Source organism: Oryctolagus cuniculus, chromosome 1 (assembly GCF_964237555.1).
Source record: "Oryctolagus cuniculus chromosome 1, mOryCun1.1, whole genome shotgun sequence".
Classification (NCBI taxonomy): Eukaryota; Metazoa; Chordata; class Mammalia; order Lagomorpha; family Leporidae; genus Oryctolagus; species Oryctolagus cuniculus.
In genome coordinates this window covers 46,739,319-46,761,091 of record NC_091432.1, presented here as the reverse complement: position 1 = coordinate 46,761,091, position 21,773 = coordinate 46,739,319, and the positions used below count along the sequence as shown (strand labels likewise).

General features: G+C 50.6%; 1 protein-coding gene across 6 annotated transcripts in view; it reads left to right on the top strand.

The window, feature by feature from the left end:
* The window catches only part of NAV2 (neuron navigator 2), a 757,965-nt gene that overhangs the window by 322,079 nt on the left and 414,113 nt on the right, over positions 1 to 21,773 (top strand). For 4 of the 6 annotated variants that reach the window (XM_008268740.4, XM_008268721.4, XM_051824884.2 and 1 more), the window contains exon 1: positions 20,044 to 20,448. The exons of 1 other annotated variant lie outside the window; for it this stretch is intronic. In XM_008268740.4, the coding sequence (XP_008266962.3) occupies positions 20,191 to 20,448 (258 nt within the window). In that variant the 5' untranslated portion in view covers positions 20,044 to 20,190. Of the gene's footprint in view, positions 1 to 20,042; positions 20,449 to 21,773 lie in introns of those variants that run through there. One more of the 6 variants, XM_002708951.5, reaches the window with a different exon arrangement.

Genomic DNA, 21,773 nt, shown 5'->3' with positions numbered 1-21,773 from the left:
CCAAGGTCACACAGCAATGTCAAGACAGAGCCAGAAATAGAACTCAAATCCTCAACTTCCCAACTAGGACACCTGCTGTAACCTTGCACAGACCAGAGCTCATCTCTGCTCAGGTTGTGTTCAGCCATCGTCCTCAAAGCTGGCCTGGCGGCTCGCAGTGAAGCAGGCATCCTGGGGAGTGATGACGGCCAGTACTGTCCCAGAATCACCTGGGAATCTTGTTAAGCATGCAGACTCTGGTTCAGTGGGGCTGGGGCGCAGCCTGAGACGTTACCAGGGATGCTGCCACTCTGAGGAGCACACCTACAGAAACAGAGCACAGGCTGTGTATGTAACTGTAAATGTTCTAGTTGGCAAAATGATAAAAAGAAACAGATCACATTCATTTAGCAATGTTTTCACTTGCTAGAGTCAAAAGATTCCCATTTAACATAAAATCAATATAAAAATGATTAAAGAGACGTCTTACCATTTTTTTCCCATATGAAATCTTTGCAGTTCCGTGTGTAGTTCACCGAGTTTGTCTTGGTTCAGATTTGCTGCATTTCAAGTCCTCGACTGCTACTGGTGGCTAGAGTGGAGTTCTAGCCAATCTGTGTGGATCCCGGCCAGACAGGACAACCTCCTTGGTTCTGCCTCTCACCTCACCCACCTTAGCACACCTACCTAGTCCCCTCCTGCTCCTGTGCCATGGCTGAAGCCTGCAATAGCCCCAGACCACAGAAACAGCACCCCCACTCCTGGGAACACGATACTCTTAGAGAGGGACAAAGACGAGGAATTTTAAAACCCACCCTCCATCATGCATTTCGCTAACACTGGATCTATCCCAGCCCAAGACTCCTCTCTGGCTGACACTATGATGTTGGAATAAATTAGGATATTCTAAAAGTTTGTGGAAATGGAACTAAAAGATAATTTTATTATGGTGCAATGATTTTTTTTTAACATGCATGTTTTTATTTTTTGATAATACACATTTTCCATGAACTTTTTGAAGACCCTGCATACAACTAAAAGCTCCAAGGTCCCTGTGTTCTGCCCTCAATTAGAACGAGGCTGAGAATGTTTTTCACATGGCTCAGGTCCTGCCACTGTCTGGCCTGGTGGCTTGCAGGGTTTTTCATGGGCTGGTCATGACCACAAGAGACTCAGCCTGGGACTCCCTGGCAGGGCGCCAGTGTGACATCTGTGGGCCCTCTGTGTGTTTTGGGGGCGGCTCTCTTCCTGCCAAAGAGACATCAATGGGATCCCTATGACAGCTCGTGCAGATCACACAGACTTTCCGGGAGAAATCCCCATATGGGCAGAGGGCCTCACTGTGGGGGTACTGGGTCTTGTCTGAACCAGAATGGAGCCCACCAGTGGCCTCCCTGTTTTGTGACTAGCGTGGAACTCACGGGCACTTCTATCTGTCTGTACCCCCTGGAAACCCAGGTCTGAGAAGCTGGGCCATTTGGCTCCTCAAGCAAATGTTTCTCTTGCTTGCTTTTGTCTGAGAATACTCATGGCTTGATGCTACCTAATGCTAAACATATGAATATCCAGAAACATCTAAAAAGGCTGTGGTCTATAGACAAAACAGCCACATCTATAGGCATGTTCTCATGAATGGTATTTTCTGGGAAAGCAAAACCATTCCTTGTTTCATTTCTTATTGTCACAAATCCCTTCTACGCTTGGATTGAGTGTTTCCTGCCTTAGCTGAATGTATAGTACATTGAGCAAAATCCAATCTTATATCATGCCTCAGTGTCATTAGTTGCCTCTGCACTTTTGAATATTGACCATATAGGCAATTATATTTCATTCCTTCCATCAATAAATATATATCGAGCACCTGTCCTGTGTTCTGGGCTTTGGGAATGCAGCAGGAAAAAAAATCCTTACTCTTATAGAGCATACATCCAAGTGTGTGTTGAGGGGAGGGGAGGAACAGGAATGGACGATAAATGAGCAAAGAGCATATGAATTCTACCAGATGGTAAAAGTTCTGCACGATGGGGTAAAAGCTGAGGTCACAGCACAGCCAAGGCTCCGCCCTCACTGGGCAGGTTTTGCTGCCTACCCAAGCTCCACAGGGCACCTGGTCAAGACCCTCTCTCCATGCTCTGTAGCTCCCAAGTCAGCGAGGACTGGGCCTTGTCATCTGAGCAGGTCATTCGGTACCCTTGGTTTTCTCTCTTTCACTGCTCACCAGTCTGGGCCTTGGCTTCTCTATTGGAAGCCATACCCCTGCACAGAGTCTCACCCAACACAGGGTCCTCTCGTGACGGAGGGGAGGGGACGCTGTGTTTTGGCTGAGATAGGGGATGGACTGTTTGTAACATGAACTTTCCGCACTATCATGAGGTTGGAGGGGGACAGCCAGAGGAAACACAAACAGCCATTTTCCATGCTCGTTTTCTGTCCCTGTCAGCCGGGAGCCTGCCATGCAAACACGAAGCCGGTAGTCATTTGTGTAGCCTTGGAAGCCGAAATGTCCCAGACATACACCACAGCCCTTCAAAGAGTAGGCTCACAACAGCTGGTGGGAAGAGGCCACCAAAGTCATCTTTTGAGGAAAATAAAACAAAAAATATGTGTACCAAACACTGCTCTTGGGACAGTTGAAAACGTTTTTCCTATTTATGACAAACACAGATGGCTTCCCCGCCCTGTCTCCTGTGCCAGGTGGAGCCCAGATTCACGTGGTTTTCTGGTGGAATAACAAGTGCATCCATCCCAGCCCCAGCCTGGTCAAGCCCAAGCACCAGTGACCAAGGGAACAGTTGTGGCCAGCCCTGCTCTAGGAAGGATAGATCAGAGAGAAGGGACACTGGGCTGGGGTCCATGGACCAGGCCATGTCTCGTCTTCACCATGGCTGGTGGGAGACTGTCATGAGCCTGGGCCATACAAGCACGTTAGGTTATTCCAGATGGAATTGCCACTTTTGAGTCAAAAGTAGCCATTACTGGCAACTTCATCAGGTTCCATCTAAACATGCACAGTGACCATTTATAGGTCACTGCTTAGCCAGGTGTTGAGCTGGGCATTTTACATGGAGGAAATCGCTTAATCTTTACAATGACCCAACCAGGTGGCATCTTAGGTTGGCTTGCTCAGAAGCAACCTCTAAGAGAATCTGAGATTTCTTAGAGTTGCTCCCAGGACAAAGCAAAAAGGGAAAGTAGGATGGGGACCAAGAAGAAGGCAAGCCAGGGTGTGATTTTTTAGGCAAGGTCCCAGCCTCAGCCCGATGGGGTGGGGTTGGGGGTGGGAGGGAGAGTTCTGGAGCTTAAATGACACCTCAGAGTTCATCCCAACTCAAGAAGAGTGAGCGGGGCTGTCCATATGCCTGCAGCTCCAGCACAGGGGACTCTGCCTGCATGGGTGAGAGGGCTCCAGCGAAGGCAGCCCAGCACAGGTGGTGACCGCTAAGGGCAGAGCACACACAAGAGGGACCCACGGGACTCTGGGGTCCAGAGGAGTTAAGTGTTAGTTTTTTTCACCATCTTACACATGAAGCAACAGAGATTCAGGGTAAGAGTAACTCATCTCCGATCCCAAACAGGTACAGCCAGCGTTCTTTTATCTTGAATCGGCCACTATGTCATACCCTCAATGTACCTTCGTCACTGGGTCAAGCTGGTGGCATCTGGATCCTTCTTTCCATAGAATGTTGTTTGAGAGCCGCCTGGGCCCATGGAGATAGATTTGGAGAGTGGGCTACTTCAGTAACCAACAGCCATAGCTTGCCTATATCTATTTAGCTCTAGTGGGGGTCCTTTGTCATTTTAGCTCTCCCTTGTACCTCTCTGATTTAGAAAGGGGGCTGCTCCTGGGCCTAGCTCTCACTGTTTCTGGAGCCTGTATTCCCAGGTGTGACCTGCTGCCCTTTATAGCAGCAGCCAGCGGCAATGCGCCAGCCAATGCCATGGCCCGGACAGCGGTTGCTGTTTGGCTTGAATGGGGCACACTCCTACTTTCCCAAGCCAGGGAACACACTGGCATCAGAACACCTGGTGAGGCCATCCCCTCCAGCTCTGCCTCCTCACTCACTCCCCCAGCCAGGTGTAATCAATTACCTCCCCTTATTTGGCAACCCCAGGTGGCCTTCCCTGAGGACCTGAGTCAGCGCTCTCTGGCCCAAGACATGACACAGTGGGAAAGGATGCAGACTTAGGAATCCATCTTCTGCGTTTACAGCCCAGTTCAGCCACTTGCTTATGGAGGTGATTACCTAACTTCCCTGTCATCTCAGTTTTGTCATCTGTAAACAAGGAATGGCCATGCTCTACTCCGCAAAGGTGACATGCTGTCCACAGTGCACCTAACACAGAGTGGTCCTTTGGAATATGTTTGCTTCCAGCCTTTTCTCTAAATGTTGACTTTCCTAGCTTTGCTTCCTTTGGGCCTCTGCATACATTTTAATGCAGCCTGGGTGCCCTGGTTTTGATTGAATGCATAGTGCAAGCTGGAGAAATATGCCCTCTGTTGCCATGTATTGTGAGAGTTTTGACTCTTCTGGGTTACCACCTGAGTGCTACTAAAGAACACTGAATGGCCTGGTTTTTTTCTTTCTTGCTTCCCCATTGATCTTGACTAATGCAAAGCTAGCACTGTGGCCCTCTTCATTGAATTCCATTATACTCCATATGCAAACAGTTCCTTGGATGAAGCCCTTCAAGACAGCATAGCACAAGAAGGAAAAGCAAAATGTTACCTGACACTGAGATGCTATATCGTGCCCCCTCCAACCTTTCCTCCACACATAGAAACGCTGTCCTAGTTTTCAGCAGCCTAATTGAACATCAATCACATAGGAAGGAAGAAAACCTGGCTTGCCACCCACACTATTGTGCTAAGAATAATTTTTGTCCCAGCAGTATAGCTGGTCAGAAACACTTCCTAGCATTTCCATTTGGAATTAGGTGTGAGGACTCAGGAAATGCATTTGTTCATTTCAAGTCTAAACCTGGCATGGGCCGTGAGACTTGGACAAAAGCCTGACCAAAAAAAAAAAAAAATAGAAATGCAGAGTAAACATCTAAATAGTGAGTTACCCAAAACTCTGTCTCTGGTGGAAGGCTCCTTCTCTTCTCTGTTGCACGAGTCCCAGTTCGTCTGTTGCTCCTAGCTTGTCTGGGGATGGGTATTAAATGTCCACTTGTTCATTCCTGGCCCAGTTCAACTCAGCTTCTCTTCTGGAGTTCTCAGCCAAGGCACCTCTTGATGACCAGGATCGTGGGTTGCCGATTTAGGTGGAAACTAGTTCTCGATAGTGGCTGGGTGTCTGGTTTTGAGGGCAGGGTTGTTTACATTTAAATCTTCCAAATACATAGACTCATTCATTCCTTCAAAAACTATTCCCAGGATGCTAACTTTGTATGCCAGATAAGTACCAAGAACTTGAAGACACATAAGACAACTGCTCCGCCCTCTTGGAGATTATGGTTTGACTCAGGCATTCCAAACCCTGCCTGTCGCTCCCCCTCTTCGTGAAGGAACAACACTAAACCCTGCCTAGGCTTCATATCTGAGTCACGGCACCATTATGTCGCTCCCCGTCTTCGTGGAGGAACGACACAGGACCCTGCGCTGTTCTTTTGTCTGCTCGGCCCTCCCCGGGTTTGCTGCTGGTTCTTCCCGGGTTGGCGGTTCCCCCTGCCACATTCCCCACTTCCGCGGGGGAGCGGCACACCTCCGGCCAGCTCTCTCGGGGGCTGCTCAGGTGTTCCTTCGAATAGATGTTCCTCTTAGATGTTCCTGGTGCATGTTGTCTCTCTCCTCCTTTATAGTCCTCTTCCACCAATCCCAACTCTGCTACCCACACGCCGAGTACGCTGCTCTCCTCCAATCAGGAGTAGGTCCTACAGTTTATTGGTTGAACTGGAGGCAGCTGTGTAGAAGCTGTTTTTACTCCTCTCCCAGCGCCATATTGTGGGAGAGCAGATACATAGAATAAGTCTTAATTCCAGTAACTTAGTCTAGTCCGGGTTGCTCCCAGTTGCTCCCCACACCTGCCTGCATGGCAGAATCATCTGGAATGTGCTCTGAAAACATACTATTTTTTCTTTAACTGTCACAAGTTTCCTACAACATAGATACTGCTATTGCACCCATTTCAAAGATGAGGAAATGATGAAGACATTGAGTTGCTTGACCAAGATTACACAGCACTGTAGAAATACAATAGGATCCCAGGAGGTCCGTCTTCTGAGAGCTGGGTTAACCTCAGAACTGTGCTACCTGTCCCGCCTGGAGGTGTGAGAGACTGTAGTGTATCTGCAAATGGTGGCAGCAAGTGACCAAAGAAAAACCAGGGACAGGAAGTTGGAGAGGTAGGCAAGGAAGGGCAGGGCAGCAAGGGCCTTGGGGACTCAGGCCTGAAGGCTGGGTTTTATCCAGCAGATCATGGGCGCAGCACCCACCTGTAGCCTCTCAAGTGGGAAAGCGTTTGCTGGGACACACTGCCGCCCGACAGAAAGTAGGTCAGCATCTTTGGAAGAGCACGCGGAAGGTGCAGACGTGCCGTGACGGCAATGGGCTCTGACAGCAGCTCCGTGCTGAGTGGGGAGGAATGTGGGAAGGGCCTCCTGCGCCTTTTCCCCACTGCACTCCTGCTTCGACGCATTATCAGTGACTGCAGGGTCAGCCCCAGAGCAGCTGGCTCTGTGCCTTCCCTCCCTGGGAAGCTGCCTGGCCCACCCAGCACCTGTGCCCAAGCTGCTCATCAAGCCCCCCAGCACCTTCACTACCCGCTTATCACAGAGCCCCGGGCTAAGCACCAATGGGGCAGTCGCAGAAGCACGGGAAAGCCATGGCCCTGCTCCAGACATGACCCAGGTGACAGACTGCCTCCTGGGAAGCAGTGGGTGTCATCGGTACACGTGGGAGTGGGCTCCGGGTTCAGCAGTATCACTCTGTGTTTGGGGCAAATCCCGTGACCTCTGTGAAGCTTAGTTTTCTCATCTCTATAATGAGGTGGACATTCTGACCTTGCAGGTTTGTTTTAAAAAGTGCGAATTTTAATCATAAGGCACCAAGTAAGTGTGCCCAAGACCTTCCATCAGTGGTAGCTGTCATCGGGCCCCGCCAGCTGCCATTGCCGTATCCCAAGGTGCCCCGTGGATTCGCCAAGTCCTCGAGAGCCACTGAACAACCTCCTTATTTTGCAGACGAGGAGGCCTGCAGAGGGTCAGTGGCTTTCCCAAGGTCATCCGGAATTCAAACAGCAGGAGGAAACTACGAGAGGCCTTGTGGCTCCCCCCACGGAGCAGGGGTGAGAAGTTCAACTCCAGCTTGGCCCTGACCACTCAGAGCCTTTCCTCGGATTTCTTCCCTCCGGGATGGCACGAACACAACCTTTCTGGAAGGGCCGTGGGGATGAGTAAGCTGTCATTCCTAAGTGCTGAAAAGTACTCCACAGGTGCCAAATCATGACTCTCCACGGATTTCAACACCTCAGTTGGCACGCCTTTCCACCAGATGCAAGCTGCACGAGGACAGTGTGTGTGAGTGTGTGTGTGTGTGTGTGAGTTTGTGTGTGAATGTGTGTGTGTGTGCATGTGTGTGTAGGGGTGAGGAAAAGGAGGAGGGGGGAGAGCACACTGCAGATTTTCTGAAGTCTGAGCTTTCCCAGACCTGAACTCCAATACTTTATGGCTTAGACCTCTGTCCTGTGAAGGCAGAAGCAACCTCTTCCTCCCCAGGTCTTCTGCCACCTGTTGAAGGAAGGAGAGAGCCGCCCAGGGCACCCTTTCTGGGACCCACAGGGAATCAGTGGCCGTGCCGATGAGAGGCAATGATTTGACAGATCTTTAGCAAATGAGAAGCACGTTCAGAGATTCAGGGCCTGCTTGGTGATGGCAAATGGAGGAAGCATGGAATTTAGAACCAGGCAAGGGAGGATTTGGACCCCAGTTCTGCTTCCTGGTTGTGTGACCTTCAGCGAGGGCTATGTGCCTCAGTTTCTCTATCTGTGAAACAGGAGAAAATATTGCTTCCAGGCATTGTATGAAGAAATTTAAATGAGATGAAGACTCTGGCCCGTAGCACTTTTGTTCTTGCCCCATACCTTGCCACCAGCTCCTGGGATACCAGGACACCCAGGCTGGTCCTGGCAAGTTGGATTCAATTGTGGAGTTGGAAGGATCATAAAGATATCAGCTTGAAGAGGCAGTTGCTAACAGCAAAGCCTATTTCTCACATAATAGCCTTGGGCACTATGATTATTTGGGCTAAAGTCAGCCATTGGTGGTGGTGGGAGGAATACCTGTATTGACACCCTAGCAGAGAGTAGGTGCAGCACCTTGAATGGATGTCTTGGGAGAAACAGACATACCCATAGGCTTTACCTTGCAACTCTAGCCTTGACTGTGCAACTAATTGTAAACCAGATTGGGCAGGAGACAGGTAAGGAGTGAGCAGATGTGGTCTGGAGCTTCAGTGAGAGAGGTTGCACCTTTTCTGCCCCCCTCCTGGCCTGCAGAAGTCTTGAAAGAGAGTTTTCCTCACCTTCTCTCTACCTTCTTTTTCCTGCCTGGTCCATCATGGACAGCTCAGTTCGAGGATACAGGTAGGGCCCTTCTGCATGATGGCAGACAGGACCCATGAGTTCCTCCCAAAAAGGCTGGGATCTGCACTGGGCTCATGACCTCAGCTTCTGAGTGTTTGGTCCAGATCTTAGCAATGGAAGTTCCCACACACTCAGACATGTCCATGCCAGGAGGTCGTGCGGTGAGGCTGGGTCAGGTGGAAAAGGCACCATGGCCAGAAAACTTACCTGATGCCAGGATATGTGATACTTATAGTGGTCCCACTAGCCATGTGCTGGTCACTGATTTAGTGCTTTGTGTGTGTGAATTCATTTCATCCTTCCAGCAACCCGGTGAGGGAGGGACTTTTACAAACCTCATGTCATGGATGGGAACCCCAGAGCACAGAGAGGTTAAGTTGCTTGTGCAAGGTCACATGACTAGCAGGTGGCAGGGCTCAAACCCATATGGTCACTTCTGCAGCCCAACTCCAGTGCACCTGCTTCCAGCCGCCATACCCTCCCCCCTTACTGACTCTCATTTAATCTTCCTACCACATCCCTGGAGGTGAGGCTCATTAACAACAATGGTGAGAAACTGAGGCTGAGTGGTTAAGTGGCTAGGCCAACATTATACACTAGCAGTTCGGTATCTGTGCACACCTACAGGACTCCTTCCACCTCTCTAAGCCACTACGGGAAGAACAACTGAAACCCTGACATTGTCTGTTCCCCAGGACTCAGAGGGAGGACAGTGTGAAGCTGGGGACCCGGCTGTTTGCAAACCTCCACACTTTGTGCATTGTAGGCAGGAACGAAAGCCCCATTTTGCCTGGTCACCATCTTTACCTTTCAGATCTTGCCCCAGACATGACTTTTCCAGAGATGCCTGGCTGCCTTGACAGCCTAAAGGGGTCTAGGTTCCTTAACTGTTAACATAGTATCTGCCTCATTTACTAGTTATTCAGGCACCAATGTAATTTTGCAATTACTGTCCATTTCTCAGATTCTATAAGAAAAGAACACTGGTTCTTGCCAACATTGTATTCCCAGTGATTAGTTCATTGCTTTTCATCGGGGAACACTAAAATATTATTTGAACGAATGAATGAGTATAGCACCTACAAGGTTTGAGTCTCACACATAGCCCTCTGACTTCATTATTTCAAATTATCACGACTGACATAATTATCATCATTCCCATTTTACTGCTGAGAAAGCTGAGGAGCAGAGCAAGAGATCCTTGCACTGTTAGTAGGAGGTGCAGTCAGGATTCACACCCAGATCTGCCTGACTCCAGCTTGCACTGCGCTCAGGAAGCACAGAGGAGCGATCAGGAGGCTCTGCCAGATCCTGCTGTAGGGAAAGCAGAAGAAAATGGGGCTGTGGGGACCCAGCCAGGACAGAAAGTCAAGCATAAAGGATCAAAGGCAAAGAAAGAGCTGACATGGTCATGGGAGAGGATTCTCAAAGCCTGTCTTTGAAAACTCAACAGGAAGTCAGCCTGGCCAGCCAGCGGCTTTTCCAAAGTGGACTCTGCGTCCCCAGACCCAGCCCTTCACGGTGCCCTGGGGTCCCGTGTCAGGAAGGATAAAACCCCAACAGGCAAGTGATCCTGAATGGGAGCTCGTTCAGTAGTCCCTGAAAAGGCGGTCTGTGTGGAAGCCGGGTGAGGATGCTTGCTTGCCTTCACCCCAGCCTAAGGAGCCTAACTTCATACTGGAGGCACTTCCAGACTGCCTCAAAGAGAGAGTGCTGATAACATTTATCTGTGACTGTCCAAGATCCTGGTGCAATGTGGGGCTTCAAGAAGGTTGCCAGGCAATTCTCTGGAAGAAGATTTAACAACGTCTCGCCTTACTGTTTGTAAAACTCTATCTTCCCAGCCAAAAACTAAAAGACAATCTCGGTTGATTTTGTTCTTCGCCCATCGAACTCTGAGGTTTGATTTGCCTTGGGTTTCAAGAGAGAGCGGCAGTCAACACAGCTGTTTGGGATCTCAAATCTTCATATAGCTCTAAGTGATCTCAGGACACAAAAGATCCTCATGGGTGTCTGTTTTGTTGACAGCTCCTAGACCAGCCGAAGGGTAGTGTTAACTAGAATTTCCTTCTGCACTTTGCATTCTGTCCTCCCTCTGCAGGAAGGGGACTGTCCTGAAACCAACAGCTCACCTCCAACCCCTCTACTCAAGAGAGGTCTTAGCACTTGAGAATGATTCTGTTAGGAGCCACTTCCCTGGAAGAAGAGACTGGGCCAGGGTGTCTAGTTATCTTGGAAGAAGACAACTGCACTTGGCAGTGACTTTGCTTTATAGATAACTTGCCTTTCATGAAAACTGGATTTTAATCTTTGACAGTTAATGCTGTTTTTCTTTGTGTGTGTGGAGGAGGGACTCACTTCTCCAGCATGAAAAGGCAGAGAACAGGCTGTAAGCAAGCTTTCTGTGCTTCTGTCATCATCAACATTTGCACAGGGCTTAATAGATGTTCCTTGGAGAACTGGAAGATTAAAACAAATAAATATATTTCTTTGGAAAAATACAGAAAAACCCATGGCAAACTAAGTTGAAATTACCCATAATTCCAACCCTTCAAAAAGAATGGTATAAAAGGAAGCTAAAATCACCCATAATACCAATCCTTTAAAAGAATGGTATAAAGATGAAAATTGAGAGTCCCCTAATTTGCATTCATAAGTAGCCATTGTTGAGTTGGGAGTTTTGGCTCAGTGGATTGAGGCACCACTTGGGATGCCCACATCCCATATCAGAGTGCCTCAGTTCAAGTCCCATATCCACTTCCAATTCAGCTTCCTGCAAATACACACTCTGGGAGGAGCAGATGATGGCTCATGTACTTGGGTCCCTGATCACCCATACAGGAGACCTGGATGGAATTATTTGCTGCCCTGGCTGTTTTGGGAATCTGGAGAGTGAAACAGCAGGTAGAAGGTCACTTTCTATTTTTCTTAATCTGACTTTCAAATAAAAATATAAACTAAAAATAAGTATAACCACTGTTAACAACTCCATGTGATTCTTTTTCTTCTGTTTATAAGCATACTATTTAAACATGTAATATGTAACATACATAAACATACTAGCAAACTGATTTTAACAATAGACCAATGGATATATATAAGTAATAAGATAAATACCTCCAAGATTTTAAATAAAAAAAACCCCACACAATTGCATATTGAAGTTCTAAATTTCTAAAGTTATCCATGGCAGGCACTTTTCACACCAGCACACCCTTTCATTAGCACAGACCTTCAAGAGTTAACCCTATTCCCAGTCCTTCTCCGAGAGTCCTGAGCCGGGGCACTGGCACCGCCTGCCTCTCCTCTCCCGGGGAGGGGGGTGGGTGTCAGGCATCAGCCAGGAGCGCCTCTCCCCATGGATGCTCAGCAGGCTCCGTGCCTGGGGCAGAGTCAGAGGGTAGGCATGAAGGCTTCCAGGATGACAGCAGTAACCAAAAGAGGAAATGCGGCGAGGGAGCGTGGGGAGTATCGCGGCTCAGTGCCTGGAGGCCCCGCACCCAGTAACGGTCAGACTGCCTGATGCCATGTGCAGCATGTGGACAATTACCTGGCTGCATTTGGGCTGCACGTGCAGCTACACTATTAAAAAAGAGAATCTCACTTAGAAAGTGGGCCTTAGAAAGACCTAGGATTTTGCAGATTGGCTGTTAGCATGGATTTAAGTTACCCAAATTATTGCTTCAATAGCCCCGCACCGTAAAGTGTTAAAGCAGTGCTTTTCTGCTTGCTTGTACTTGGGGAGCTTTAGCTGGGCCCCTGGCTGAATCTGATTTTGTGGGAGTTGGGGGGACCTGGACAAGGCTCTACCTTTTCCCTCCCCAGGTGACTCGAATGGACAGCCTAGGCTGCAAAGCAAAGGTTACGGACAGCTGATTGGGTCACCAGCAGGCTTGTCTAAACTACAGACTCCCAGTTTCAGAATTCCAGATCTGTTGGGTGGGGTACAGAAATCTGGGCTTCAACAGGCACCCTAGATGAGTCGTAGGCTTCCTGTTGGAGGGCTACTGGGACCTGTTGTCTGCCTCCCAGTGAAGGCCAGCAGGGAACAGGGAGTGCTCATTTCTGCTGTCAGGATCAAGATGCCTATTCCTGTGGTAGTGCACTGTGTGGAGTCCAGAATCCAGGCTCCAGGGTTCAAATCCTGCTTTTCCACTTCATTAGCGGTGGGTTCTGCTGTAAGGTACAGAACCCTCTCTAGGTCTCAGCTTTGTCTTCTGTAAAATGAAAATGACAGTAACCTCATGGGTCTGTTGTGTGAATCACAGGTAACATGTATAAAATGCTCGCTTTAATCTGCTGTGCCACAATGCCTGCCCCCACACTTACAGTCTTGATAATCATCTTTTATTTAAATTTTCCCTGGTCCTCACACCTATTTGAAGGCATTCTTAATTAAATTTGGAAATAATCCTATCCAATGTCAAAGGAGAAATCCAACTCCCTGTCTAGGATTCTGCAAATCGCTGAGGGGACAAGGACAGTGGGGAGAGGGACAGTTGTCATTCTCATGGGCATCCCTGGCTTTGAATTTCTTCTCCCATTAAACTCATTATCTCACTCATACTTTTCTTCCTTATTCTCTTACTTCTGTTTCAAAACAAACCCAGATTCAAAACTTAACTTTAAAAAAAAAAGTTCATGTATTTGAAAGGCAAACAAGAGAGAGAGAGAGAGAGAGAGAGAGAGAGAGAAAGGGAGAGAACTTCCATCCGCTGGATGTCTCAGTAAGAAGATGCACTACTCCCCAAATGCCCACAACACCCAGGGCTGGACCAGGCTGAAGCTAGGATCCCAGAGCTCCATCTGGGTCTCCCACCTCAGCACTTGGGCTTTCACCTGCTGCCTCCCGAGTGTGCATGATCGGGAAGCTAGATCAGAAGCACAGCCAGCCCTGAACCCAGGCACTCTGACTTGGAACACAAGCATCCCAAGCAGCCTCTTAACCACTGTGCCAAACACTCACCGCCAATCTACTTCTGGTCCCTTTAAGAATGTTCAAAGCTCTACTTCCTCAAAGTGTTCAGTAACACAGCAGGCTTATTGCTATTTGGGGGGAAATGAAAGGGTTTTGCTAGTTTGCTTTGCTTCTTCTATCCTCTTCAGGAGTCTCTTCACATCGTTCCGGCTGCTCCATTTTTGGGAGCACGTCAAACTAATCTTCCCGCATGAAAGGGAATTTTTTCTCACTGATAGACTACAATATAGCTTGACCCCTGAGCTCTGGGCTGGCCTTTGGCCATCCACATGCTCAGACACTCTCTTGAATCCAGCCCAGAACTGGCAGGATTTGAAATGAATATGGAAGGAAGTGATACGTGATTTATTTCCCCACTGATCTGATTTATGAGTATTTGCACAGCCTTCTCCCAGCTGCAGGAGGCAAAGGTAGTCATAGTCTAATTTTAAATAAGAACATGAGAGGCAGGCACTGTGGTACAGCAGGGTAAGCTGCTGCTTGGGACACCTGGCTTCCATGGCTGTACCAGATGCAGCTCTGCTTCTGATGCAGCTTCCTACTGAGGCTTCCTGGAGGCAGCAGGTAATGGCTCAAGGGCTTGGGCTCCTGCCATGCATGTGGGACACCTGGGTGGAGTTCCTGGCTTCTGGCTTTGGCTTGGCCCAGCCCTGGCTGTTGCAGGCATTTGAGGACTTCACCAGTGGATGAAAGATCTTTCAATCTCTCTTGTCTCTCTGTGCCTTTCAAGTATATGAAAATAATAGACATAAAAATAATGTTTTCTGTTTTACATTTATTCTTATTTGTTTAGCTATTGATTTTATTGAATATAGGCTGTCCTCAAATCCTTTGTGGAATAAAACAAGATGTAAACAAAAGAATGTTTCCTAGACTCATAAAAAGGGAACTCATATCTCTTAGACTTTCAACACTAAGGGTGCAAACAGCAGATTTCTCTCTATCACTCTTCAGTGTTTTGCGAGCCAGAAAGTTAATCAACAAACTGGACAACTCCATGAATGGCTGACCCTCCTCTGTGCCTGGTGTATCACTGCATATTTTGCACTGCCTCTGTTGCAGTATTTGTTATACCATAGTAGTCCTCCCTTGTCTGCAGGGAATACCCTCCAAGTCTCCCAGCAGATGTCTAACTCTTGTATTCCCTTGTATACTATTTTTGTTCCTGTACATACATACCTATTCAATTTATAAATTAGGCACAAGAAACTGACAACAATAATAAAATAGAACAAGAATAACAATCTACTGCCAAAAATGGATGTGAATGTGGTCTCTCTCAAAACAGTCAAAGCAAAGAAGATTTTCAGTACACAGTTAACTGTGGGTACTGAAACCACAAACAGGAAAACCACGGCAAAGAGGGGATCACTGCTTCACTCATTTATTTGCTTCCTCTACTGCAGAGTGAGTTCTCAGTGTTTTGGTAGTGCGAAAGGGTGCTCCTTGGGTGGAGGAAGAGCAGCTGTATCCTTTGTGCTTTGAGAGCAGGGAGCAGGAACTTATGTTGTCCCTGTCATCATAGCCAGAGCCTGGCACGTGGATGGCTCTCAGCAGTGTATTCATTGAATAAATGAGAGTCGTTGATTAATCAATACTTTGCTATGGATTTGTTTGACACTTAGGATCCTTGCCTCGTGTGCCTATAAACACACACACACATAATCATACACACTTTTCCCACTCCAGTAGCTGTGGGGCATGGGCAGGCAATGACTCAGTATGCAACTCTCAACAAACAAACATGACCACTGTGCCCACTGATTTGCACACAGACGCATCTGCAAGTAAGTTTGTGATTGGAAGTAATTTGGGGTAGGGTGAGTGGAGGAGCATGCTGTCTAAAGAGATGTCCTCAGGTGCTTCTCTCAGCTTCTCTGCAGTATAAGATGGGCAGGACTCCACTCAGCCAGGACTAAAGGATGGGCATTTGTGCTGTCTCTGAGACAGGTGTCTTGATTGGCCAACCTGTGTTGTAGAACATTAAGAAAAAGCACATTTTAAAAATAATCTAGTGTAATTTTTTGCCTCCCCAATAAACTCATGAATATTTTGCTTTTTATATTACTCCCCAGCCTTGTAGCATTTCTCTTTGTCATTTATAACTGATGATCTCCAAGAGGCTATTGAATTTTCTCCCAGATCCCTGCCTGCTTTGTGACAACAGGGGCTTGGATATCCAGGCTCTTCACAGCAGTGTCTTCTTGGGAGGTCAGGCAGACAGGGGTCTCTCATTCAGAAGAAGGATGGGTTGACAGGGCTGGTCACTTGCAGGTCAGCTCTGAAGCTCAATTCATGCTCAGCTAATCACGAGGGGCCTAGGCTGAGGATCAGACAGGGGTGCAGCTGGTGCCTTCTGATCTGGGATAGCTCCCGCAAGCCGGGAACTGTCCAGACTCAGGATGGGTCAGTGACCCTGGGAGCTTTGAGGATACACTTCAGGTCAGCCTGTCAGAGATATCTGGGTCATTCTGAAACCTTAGAGTCAGGAGAAAAAGAAACTGGAGTTGTCAACGTTGGGTTTTAAATTGGTGGTCATCCTTATCTGCAGCCCACGTAATTAAAAAGAAAGAAAAGGTTTTTTGAAAACCTAGACAGTTTATTCTCCCCAGAGAAGACGCTCTTCACTGATACAGCTACCAAGGCTTGCCAAATGTGTTTTTATTTTTGTCTTTGTTTGAATTTTTATTCATTTATTTTGTTTTCTTGAAAGGTAAAGAGACATACACATGCCCCAAATGCCTGCCTGCAACTGCTGAGACTTGTCTAGTCCAAAGCTGGGAACTGGGCATTCAATCTGGGTCTCCTATGAGGTAGCCTGTAACCAAGTACTGGAGCCATCGCTTGTTGCTTCCTAGGGTACACATCAGCAGGAAGCTGGAATTAGGAGCGGAGCTGAGATTCAGACCTGGGCACTCAGATAGGGGGAGGGGTGCCCCAAGCAGCGTCTTAACTGCTGCACCAAGCCCTGCCCCAAGAAGCACTTTTAATAAAAGAATACACTGATTTCAATATTTGTATCTATTTGAGGGTCTCAGGAACAAGCAAATGAATAAAAAGAGAGTGATCTTGGCGGCCAGTTTGACTGAAACAGGAAATCAAAGTTGGCAGATACACAGTATGCGTGACACTCTTCATTTCTGTACCCGTGACTGACATTATCAATGGATCAGGCTGCTTTTAGATCAATGCACCCTCAGGATCCTTTCCTGCACAGCACAACAGAAAGTCACGTAACTACGCACCGCTTCGAGGCGGAGCCCTTGTGCTGCCTGTGGGCTCACCTTCCTCCTCACCATCCGACATACAGGCCACTAGCATCACCTGGGAGCTGATTCCGGAAGCAGAATCTCCGCTCCATTCCAGAACTAGGGAATCTGCATTTTAACAAGATCGTCTGTGCTTCTTATGTGCATTTCGGTTAAATCAACCCTGGAAATGCACTGAACACATGGTCTATTCGCTAGAAGTTCTCGACCATCACCATGCATCCAAATCCCAGGGTGAAAACACAGATGGCTGGGCCCCACCTCTGGAGCTTTACATCCAATACGCTTTGAGAAACAGCTTTCTAGTGGATGCTGCTGCTCCTGTACCAGGGACCACACTCGGAGAACCAGTGCATCAGAGATGTGGGAATATTTCCATCATCTTTAGAACTCGAAGATCACACGTCTGTCCACAAGCCATTGTACGGTTTTCAGAACCATCATTTCGAGCAAGAGGGTTTCAAGACTTAACACAGCATATCATTTTTGTGTCACTCTGGTCCTCAATCTAAAAGGCAATCTCTCCTCCCGGAAAATTGCTGCTAACATCATGTATTCATTCAATAACAATTTGAGTAGCCTGCTGTTTAACACAGCATTATGCTCAGTACTGAGTCAATCTAATGAAAGTGAAAACACAATTCCTAACTTAAGGAGGATTGTTCCCTACGAAGAAAATAAACACATTGAAAAAAAAAAAAAAAACAAGTTAAATAAAGCAAGGCGACAGTACGGGCGGTGGCATCAGATGGCCAAGGGCAGAGTGTTAAGTGGCAGGGCCCACGTGGGACTTAATTTCAGAGAGGAAAGATAATTGCAACAGGCTTATTTACCGGGTGTGTATGTTTCAGCCAACTAGAGTGAGAAGTTGCTACATAGGATAGGTGGAAGGTAAGATAGGAGGGAGGGCTGCCTGTGATAGGAAGGCCCCTAGTCACTTCTTAATGCTGCAGAGGTTGTTAAACAAACTTTCCATTGGTCTGCTCCCATCGCCAGCTTGAGCTACTGATGCCATAACCTGAGTGGTGCAAACAGTAGGTGCTTATTTCTTGTAGGTCTGGAGGCCAGAAGTCTGAGGTCAGGATGCCAGCATGCTGAGGTTCTTGGTGAGGGCCCTCCTCCTGCTTCCTCCCAGCTGCATCCTCAGAGACATCACGTCTGCCTCTCATCTTTCCTAAGGACACCAGTCCCGTCACCAGGGCTCCGCTCTCATGATCTTATTCTCTCCCAAAGCCCACTGCCAAGCACTTTCACATGGAGGATTAGGGATTTAACTTGTGGATGGGAATGGGTCCACAAAATTCAGTCTGTTGCATCTAGATTGTTCCAAATCAATGCTGTCAGCACCATAAATCAAGCTATGGTAGGCATAAAGTTACAGAGAGACAAACAGCTTATGGAGAATATGAGTGGTTAGGGGCAGAGAGAGGGGAGCAGCCGTCATATAATAATAGAGATGCAACTTTCATCAGTCCTCAACATTTCCAGGGAGGGCACTAAATCACTGTCGTATGCCGTTTCCTTTAATCCAAACAGTGCCATTTGATTAATGCACTCAAACCGCCAGGTAGCCTTCTACCTGTGAACACCAGGTAAGGTCGAAGAATGCGACCAATTCAAACCCAGGCAGTTACCGGGGCGGTGGCTCCTGTCCCTGAACCTGCAGGGCTCTGGCCTGCCTGCTTCGTCCCTAGTGCCTTCCAAGGCACATGGGCTTTGAGTAAGCTAGGAACCCAGAAGGCGACCAACAGGGCCCCTGCGGCGAGTTTCAGTCGAGGAACCTGTGGGGCCAGTGCGTCCGTGGCGCCGTCAGGGAGGGGCTCCTGGGGTCAGCAGTCTCTCCCGGGCCACCCTAATTACAGAGCAGGCGGCGGGTGGCGAGGAGGAGCCGGCTCTGGGCGGGAAGCTTCCCGGCGTGTTGCATTCGCCTATAAACACTTCAAATAGTTAAGTGCAACGTGCAGCCTTTGAAAGCTGCAAGGGGAAGCCGCTGAGAGGCCCCCGGCCCGCCAGGAGGAGCAGGCGGGGGAGAAATGGCTGAGCGCTTCACGCGGGATACACGAACGGCCCTGCCCCTGCCAGTCAGGGTCAGCGTGGCTGCGGCCGTGCCTCCGGAAGGCTCAAACCGTTAAGGTGACCAGAGCCGTTTGAAAAAGGAAACGAACTTCCCCTGCACCGAGCCGGGGGTGGGGTGGGGTGGGGGGTGGTTCCGAGGCGCGCGTCTGCGTCCGAAAGGGCATTTTTCAAAAGCAGAATTCGGGAGGGACGCGGGGGCGTCGGCCCGCCGGGCAGCGCGCGGCCCGCGTGGTGCCGCAGAACGGCCACCAGCCGGCTTTGTACTCGCAGCCAAGAGCGGCCCAGAGTTTCCGCGGCGGCCACGGAGTTGAGGCCACGCCCCCTTTGCAGGGAGAGCCGTGGCCGCCGATTGGCGCGCCGCGGACCAATGGGCGCGTCGGGGCGGCCCGGGCTGTCAGCGCGCGCCGCAGCCGCGCCGGCCGCAGCCTGTCCTCCCCTGCGCGGAGCCCCGCAGCCAGCCGCAGCCTTCCCGGGCAGCCGCGGCGACCGCTCGCGAGCGCAGCCCTGCCCAGCCCGCCGGCCCGCGTCCCGGTGCCCGCGCCCGCCGCAACGGCCTTGCTGCGCTATTAGCGCACGGAGCATGTGCAGCGCCGCGGGCGCGAAGGTGCTTGCTGTCCGAGAGGCTCGTGGGCAGCGGTGACTGACTGTCACGCCGAGAGAGACCTTTCCGGGGCTCTCGCCGCGCCCCTGCCGCGTCGCGAGCGTGGAGGGGGGACACTGCGGTGTTCGCGAGTAGGGCCGCAGCTGCCTCTCGGCGGAGACGTCTTGGGCTCGGTGCGCCCTCCCTCTCGCCTTCCTCCGCGACTCTCTGCTTCCCTCACGCGCTCACACCCGCAGCCTCCGGAGCGGGACGCGTGCGTGCCCGCCGCTGCTGTCTCTTCCAAAGGGGGCTCCTGACTTCGGAGATGCAATGACAAGTTAATATGGACATCCAAGCCTCGGTTTCCCAGGAGGAAAATTGCAAGAGGCAGCAGCCCCCGAGCGCCCGGAGCTCTTGAACAGGCGGCCCCGGAGGAGGGCTGAGACCCGGCCGCAGCACCCGGCCAGGTGGGGGCCCGCCCAGCGCACCGACCACTCCCGCACCCCATTCGGGCACCGCGAAGGAGCGCTCGCCCGGCTGTTCTCATCTCCCCAGCCCGGGGATTTCTTTTTTTCTTTCTTTTTTTTTTTTTTTTTTTCCGCCGCTGGTGGTGGGCGCCTCGCGGGCCGAGGCCCGGCGCCTGCTCTGCTGCCCGCGCTGCCTTTAGCGGTCGCCTCCGCCGCCGCTGCCAGGGACGTGCTGGTCAAACCGAAGCCCCGGGAGAAGATGCCGGCCATCCTGGTCGCCTCCAAAATGAAGTCGGGACTGCCCAAACCCGTGCACAGCGCCGCGCCCATCCTGCACGTGCCCCCGGCCCGCGCTGGCCCCCAGCCCTGCTACCTCAAGTTGGGAAGCAAGGTGGAGGTGAGCAAGACGGCCTATCCTGGCCAGACCTCCCTGAAACCGCAGGGGCTGCAGGAGCCGGCGGGACAGGGCCCCCCGCTGCGGAAGAGCGGCTCGGTGGAAAACGGGTTCGATACCCAGGTGAGAGGGGCAGGGCGGGGGAGAGGGGAGTTGGCACGGCCCGGATGGGGGAAGGGGATACCATGTGCGTGGGGAGGGGACCCGTTGGGTTGCGATCCGCAGGTTGGGGGGGGGGAGCACGCGAGAGGGGAGTGGACCGGCCGGTGGGTGTGGCGCGGGCGCCCAAGGTTGGCCTAAGGAGCTCTGCGGAGATGCCGGCGCGCCTGCGGCATCCAGGGCTGGGGACACGGCCAGGGTGTTCTCATAAAACGTGTGCAGCCCTGGAAATTGTCAGGTCCTGCATGTGGAGGGCTTGGTTTTAAGCAGGCAGGCTATGCGGCGACAGCTGTGTGTCTGTCTATCGGTTCCCTAGAGGTTCTGTCGCTGCCAGGGAATGATCCGCAGCCCCACCGGGTTCGACGCCCCCTGGCCTTGCTGCAAGATCCAGGGAAGGGTAGCTGGGTGGCAGCGAACCTGCTATCCTCAGCCTTCAACATGGCCTGTCCTTAGGGGCGGTGACGGGATTCCGGGCAAGGTGCTGCGGGCTGCAGCCGGAGCGCAACCAGGGCTGGCGGTTGCGCTGGGGGCGGGGGCGGCGGCGGCCTCGGAATGGCGGCGCGAAGCTAAGCCCCTCCCTTCTGGGAGGCCATCCCGGCGTGGGTAGACCTGGTGAGTGCGGGGGGCGGTGGGAGACGGCTTGATGAGAAGTGGTGACGGCTACCTTTCCAGACAGAGCCGCATCACCCAGCTGGGCCCGGTGACGCGCGCGCGCGCGGGTAGTGCAGCCTCTTTTAAGGAAATCAGCTGGGGCCAATCAGGTTCTCTTGGCCTCCAGCCCTCCCCGCTGCGTACCCCCCGCCCCGCCCCCACAATCTGGTAGGAGGGAGTAGGGGCAAGCTTTTTTTTTTTTTTTTTTTTTTTTTTTCCCTTGGCAGTCAGTCAGCAGGGACTTTTGGGGACAGGCTGACCTGACGGATGTGACTGTCCCGGTCAGGAGAAGCGGGAAAGCCAGAGAGGGCGGCGGTTTGGGGGCGGGTGTCGGGGAAGTGGTAACAGACCAGCTGACCTTTTTGGCAAGCGCGTCTCTCCTGACACCGTCTCCACCTTCTCCTGGAGCTCTCTCTGATCAGAGGCTAGAGCTCAACACATTCCTAGCCTTTCGGATGGAGGAACTGGAGCTGGGAGCTAATTGCAAGCAGACTTTTGGAACTCCGGGCTGGAGAAGGCCCTCACAGCAGATTAAGCTCCCACAGCAGGCTGATAAGCGTGCCCCTTGCTGCCGCACTTGCTAAACATTTTTGGAAGCTGACAGCCTTGAGTGATGGTGTGTGGGAGGAAGACAGAGT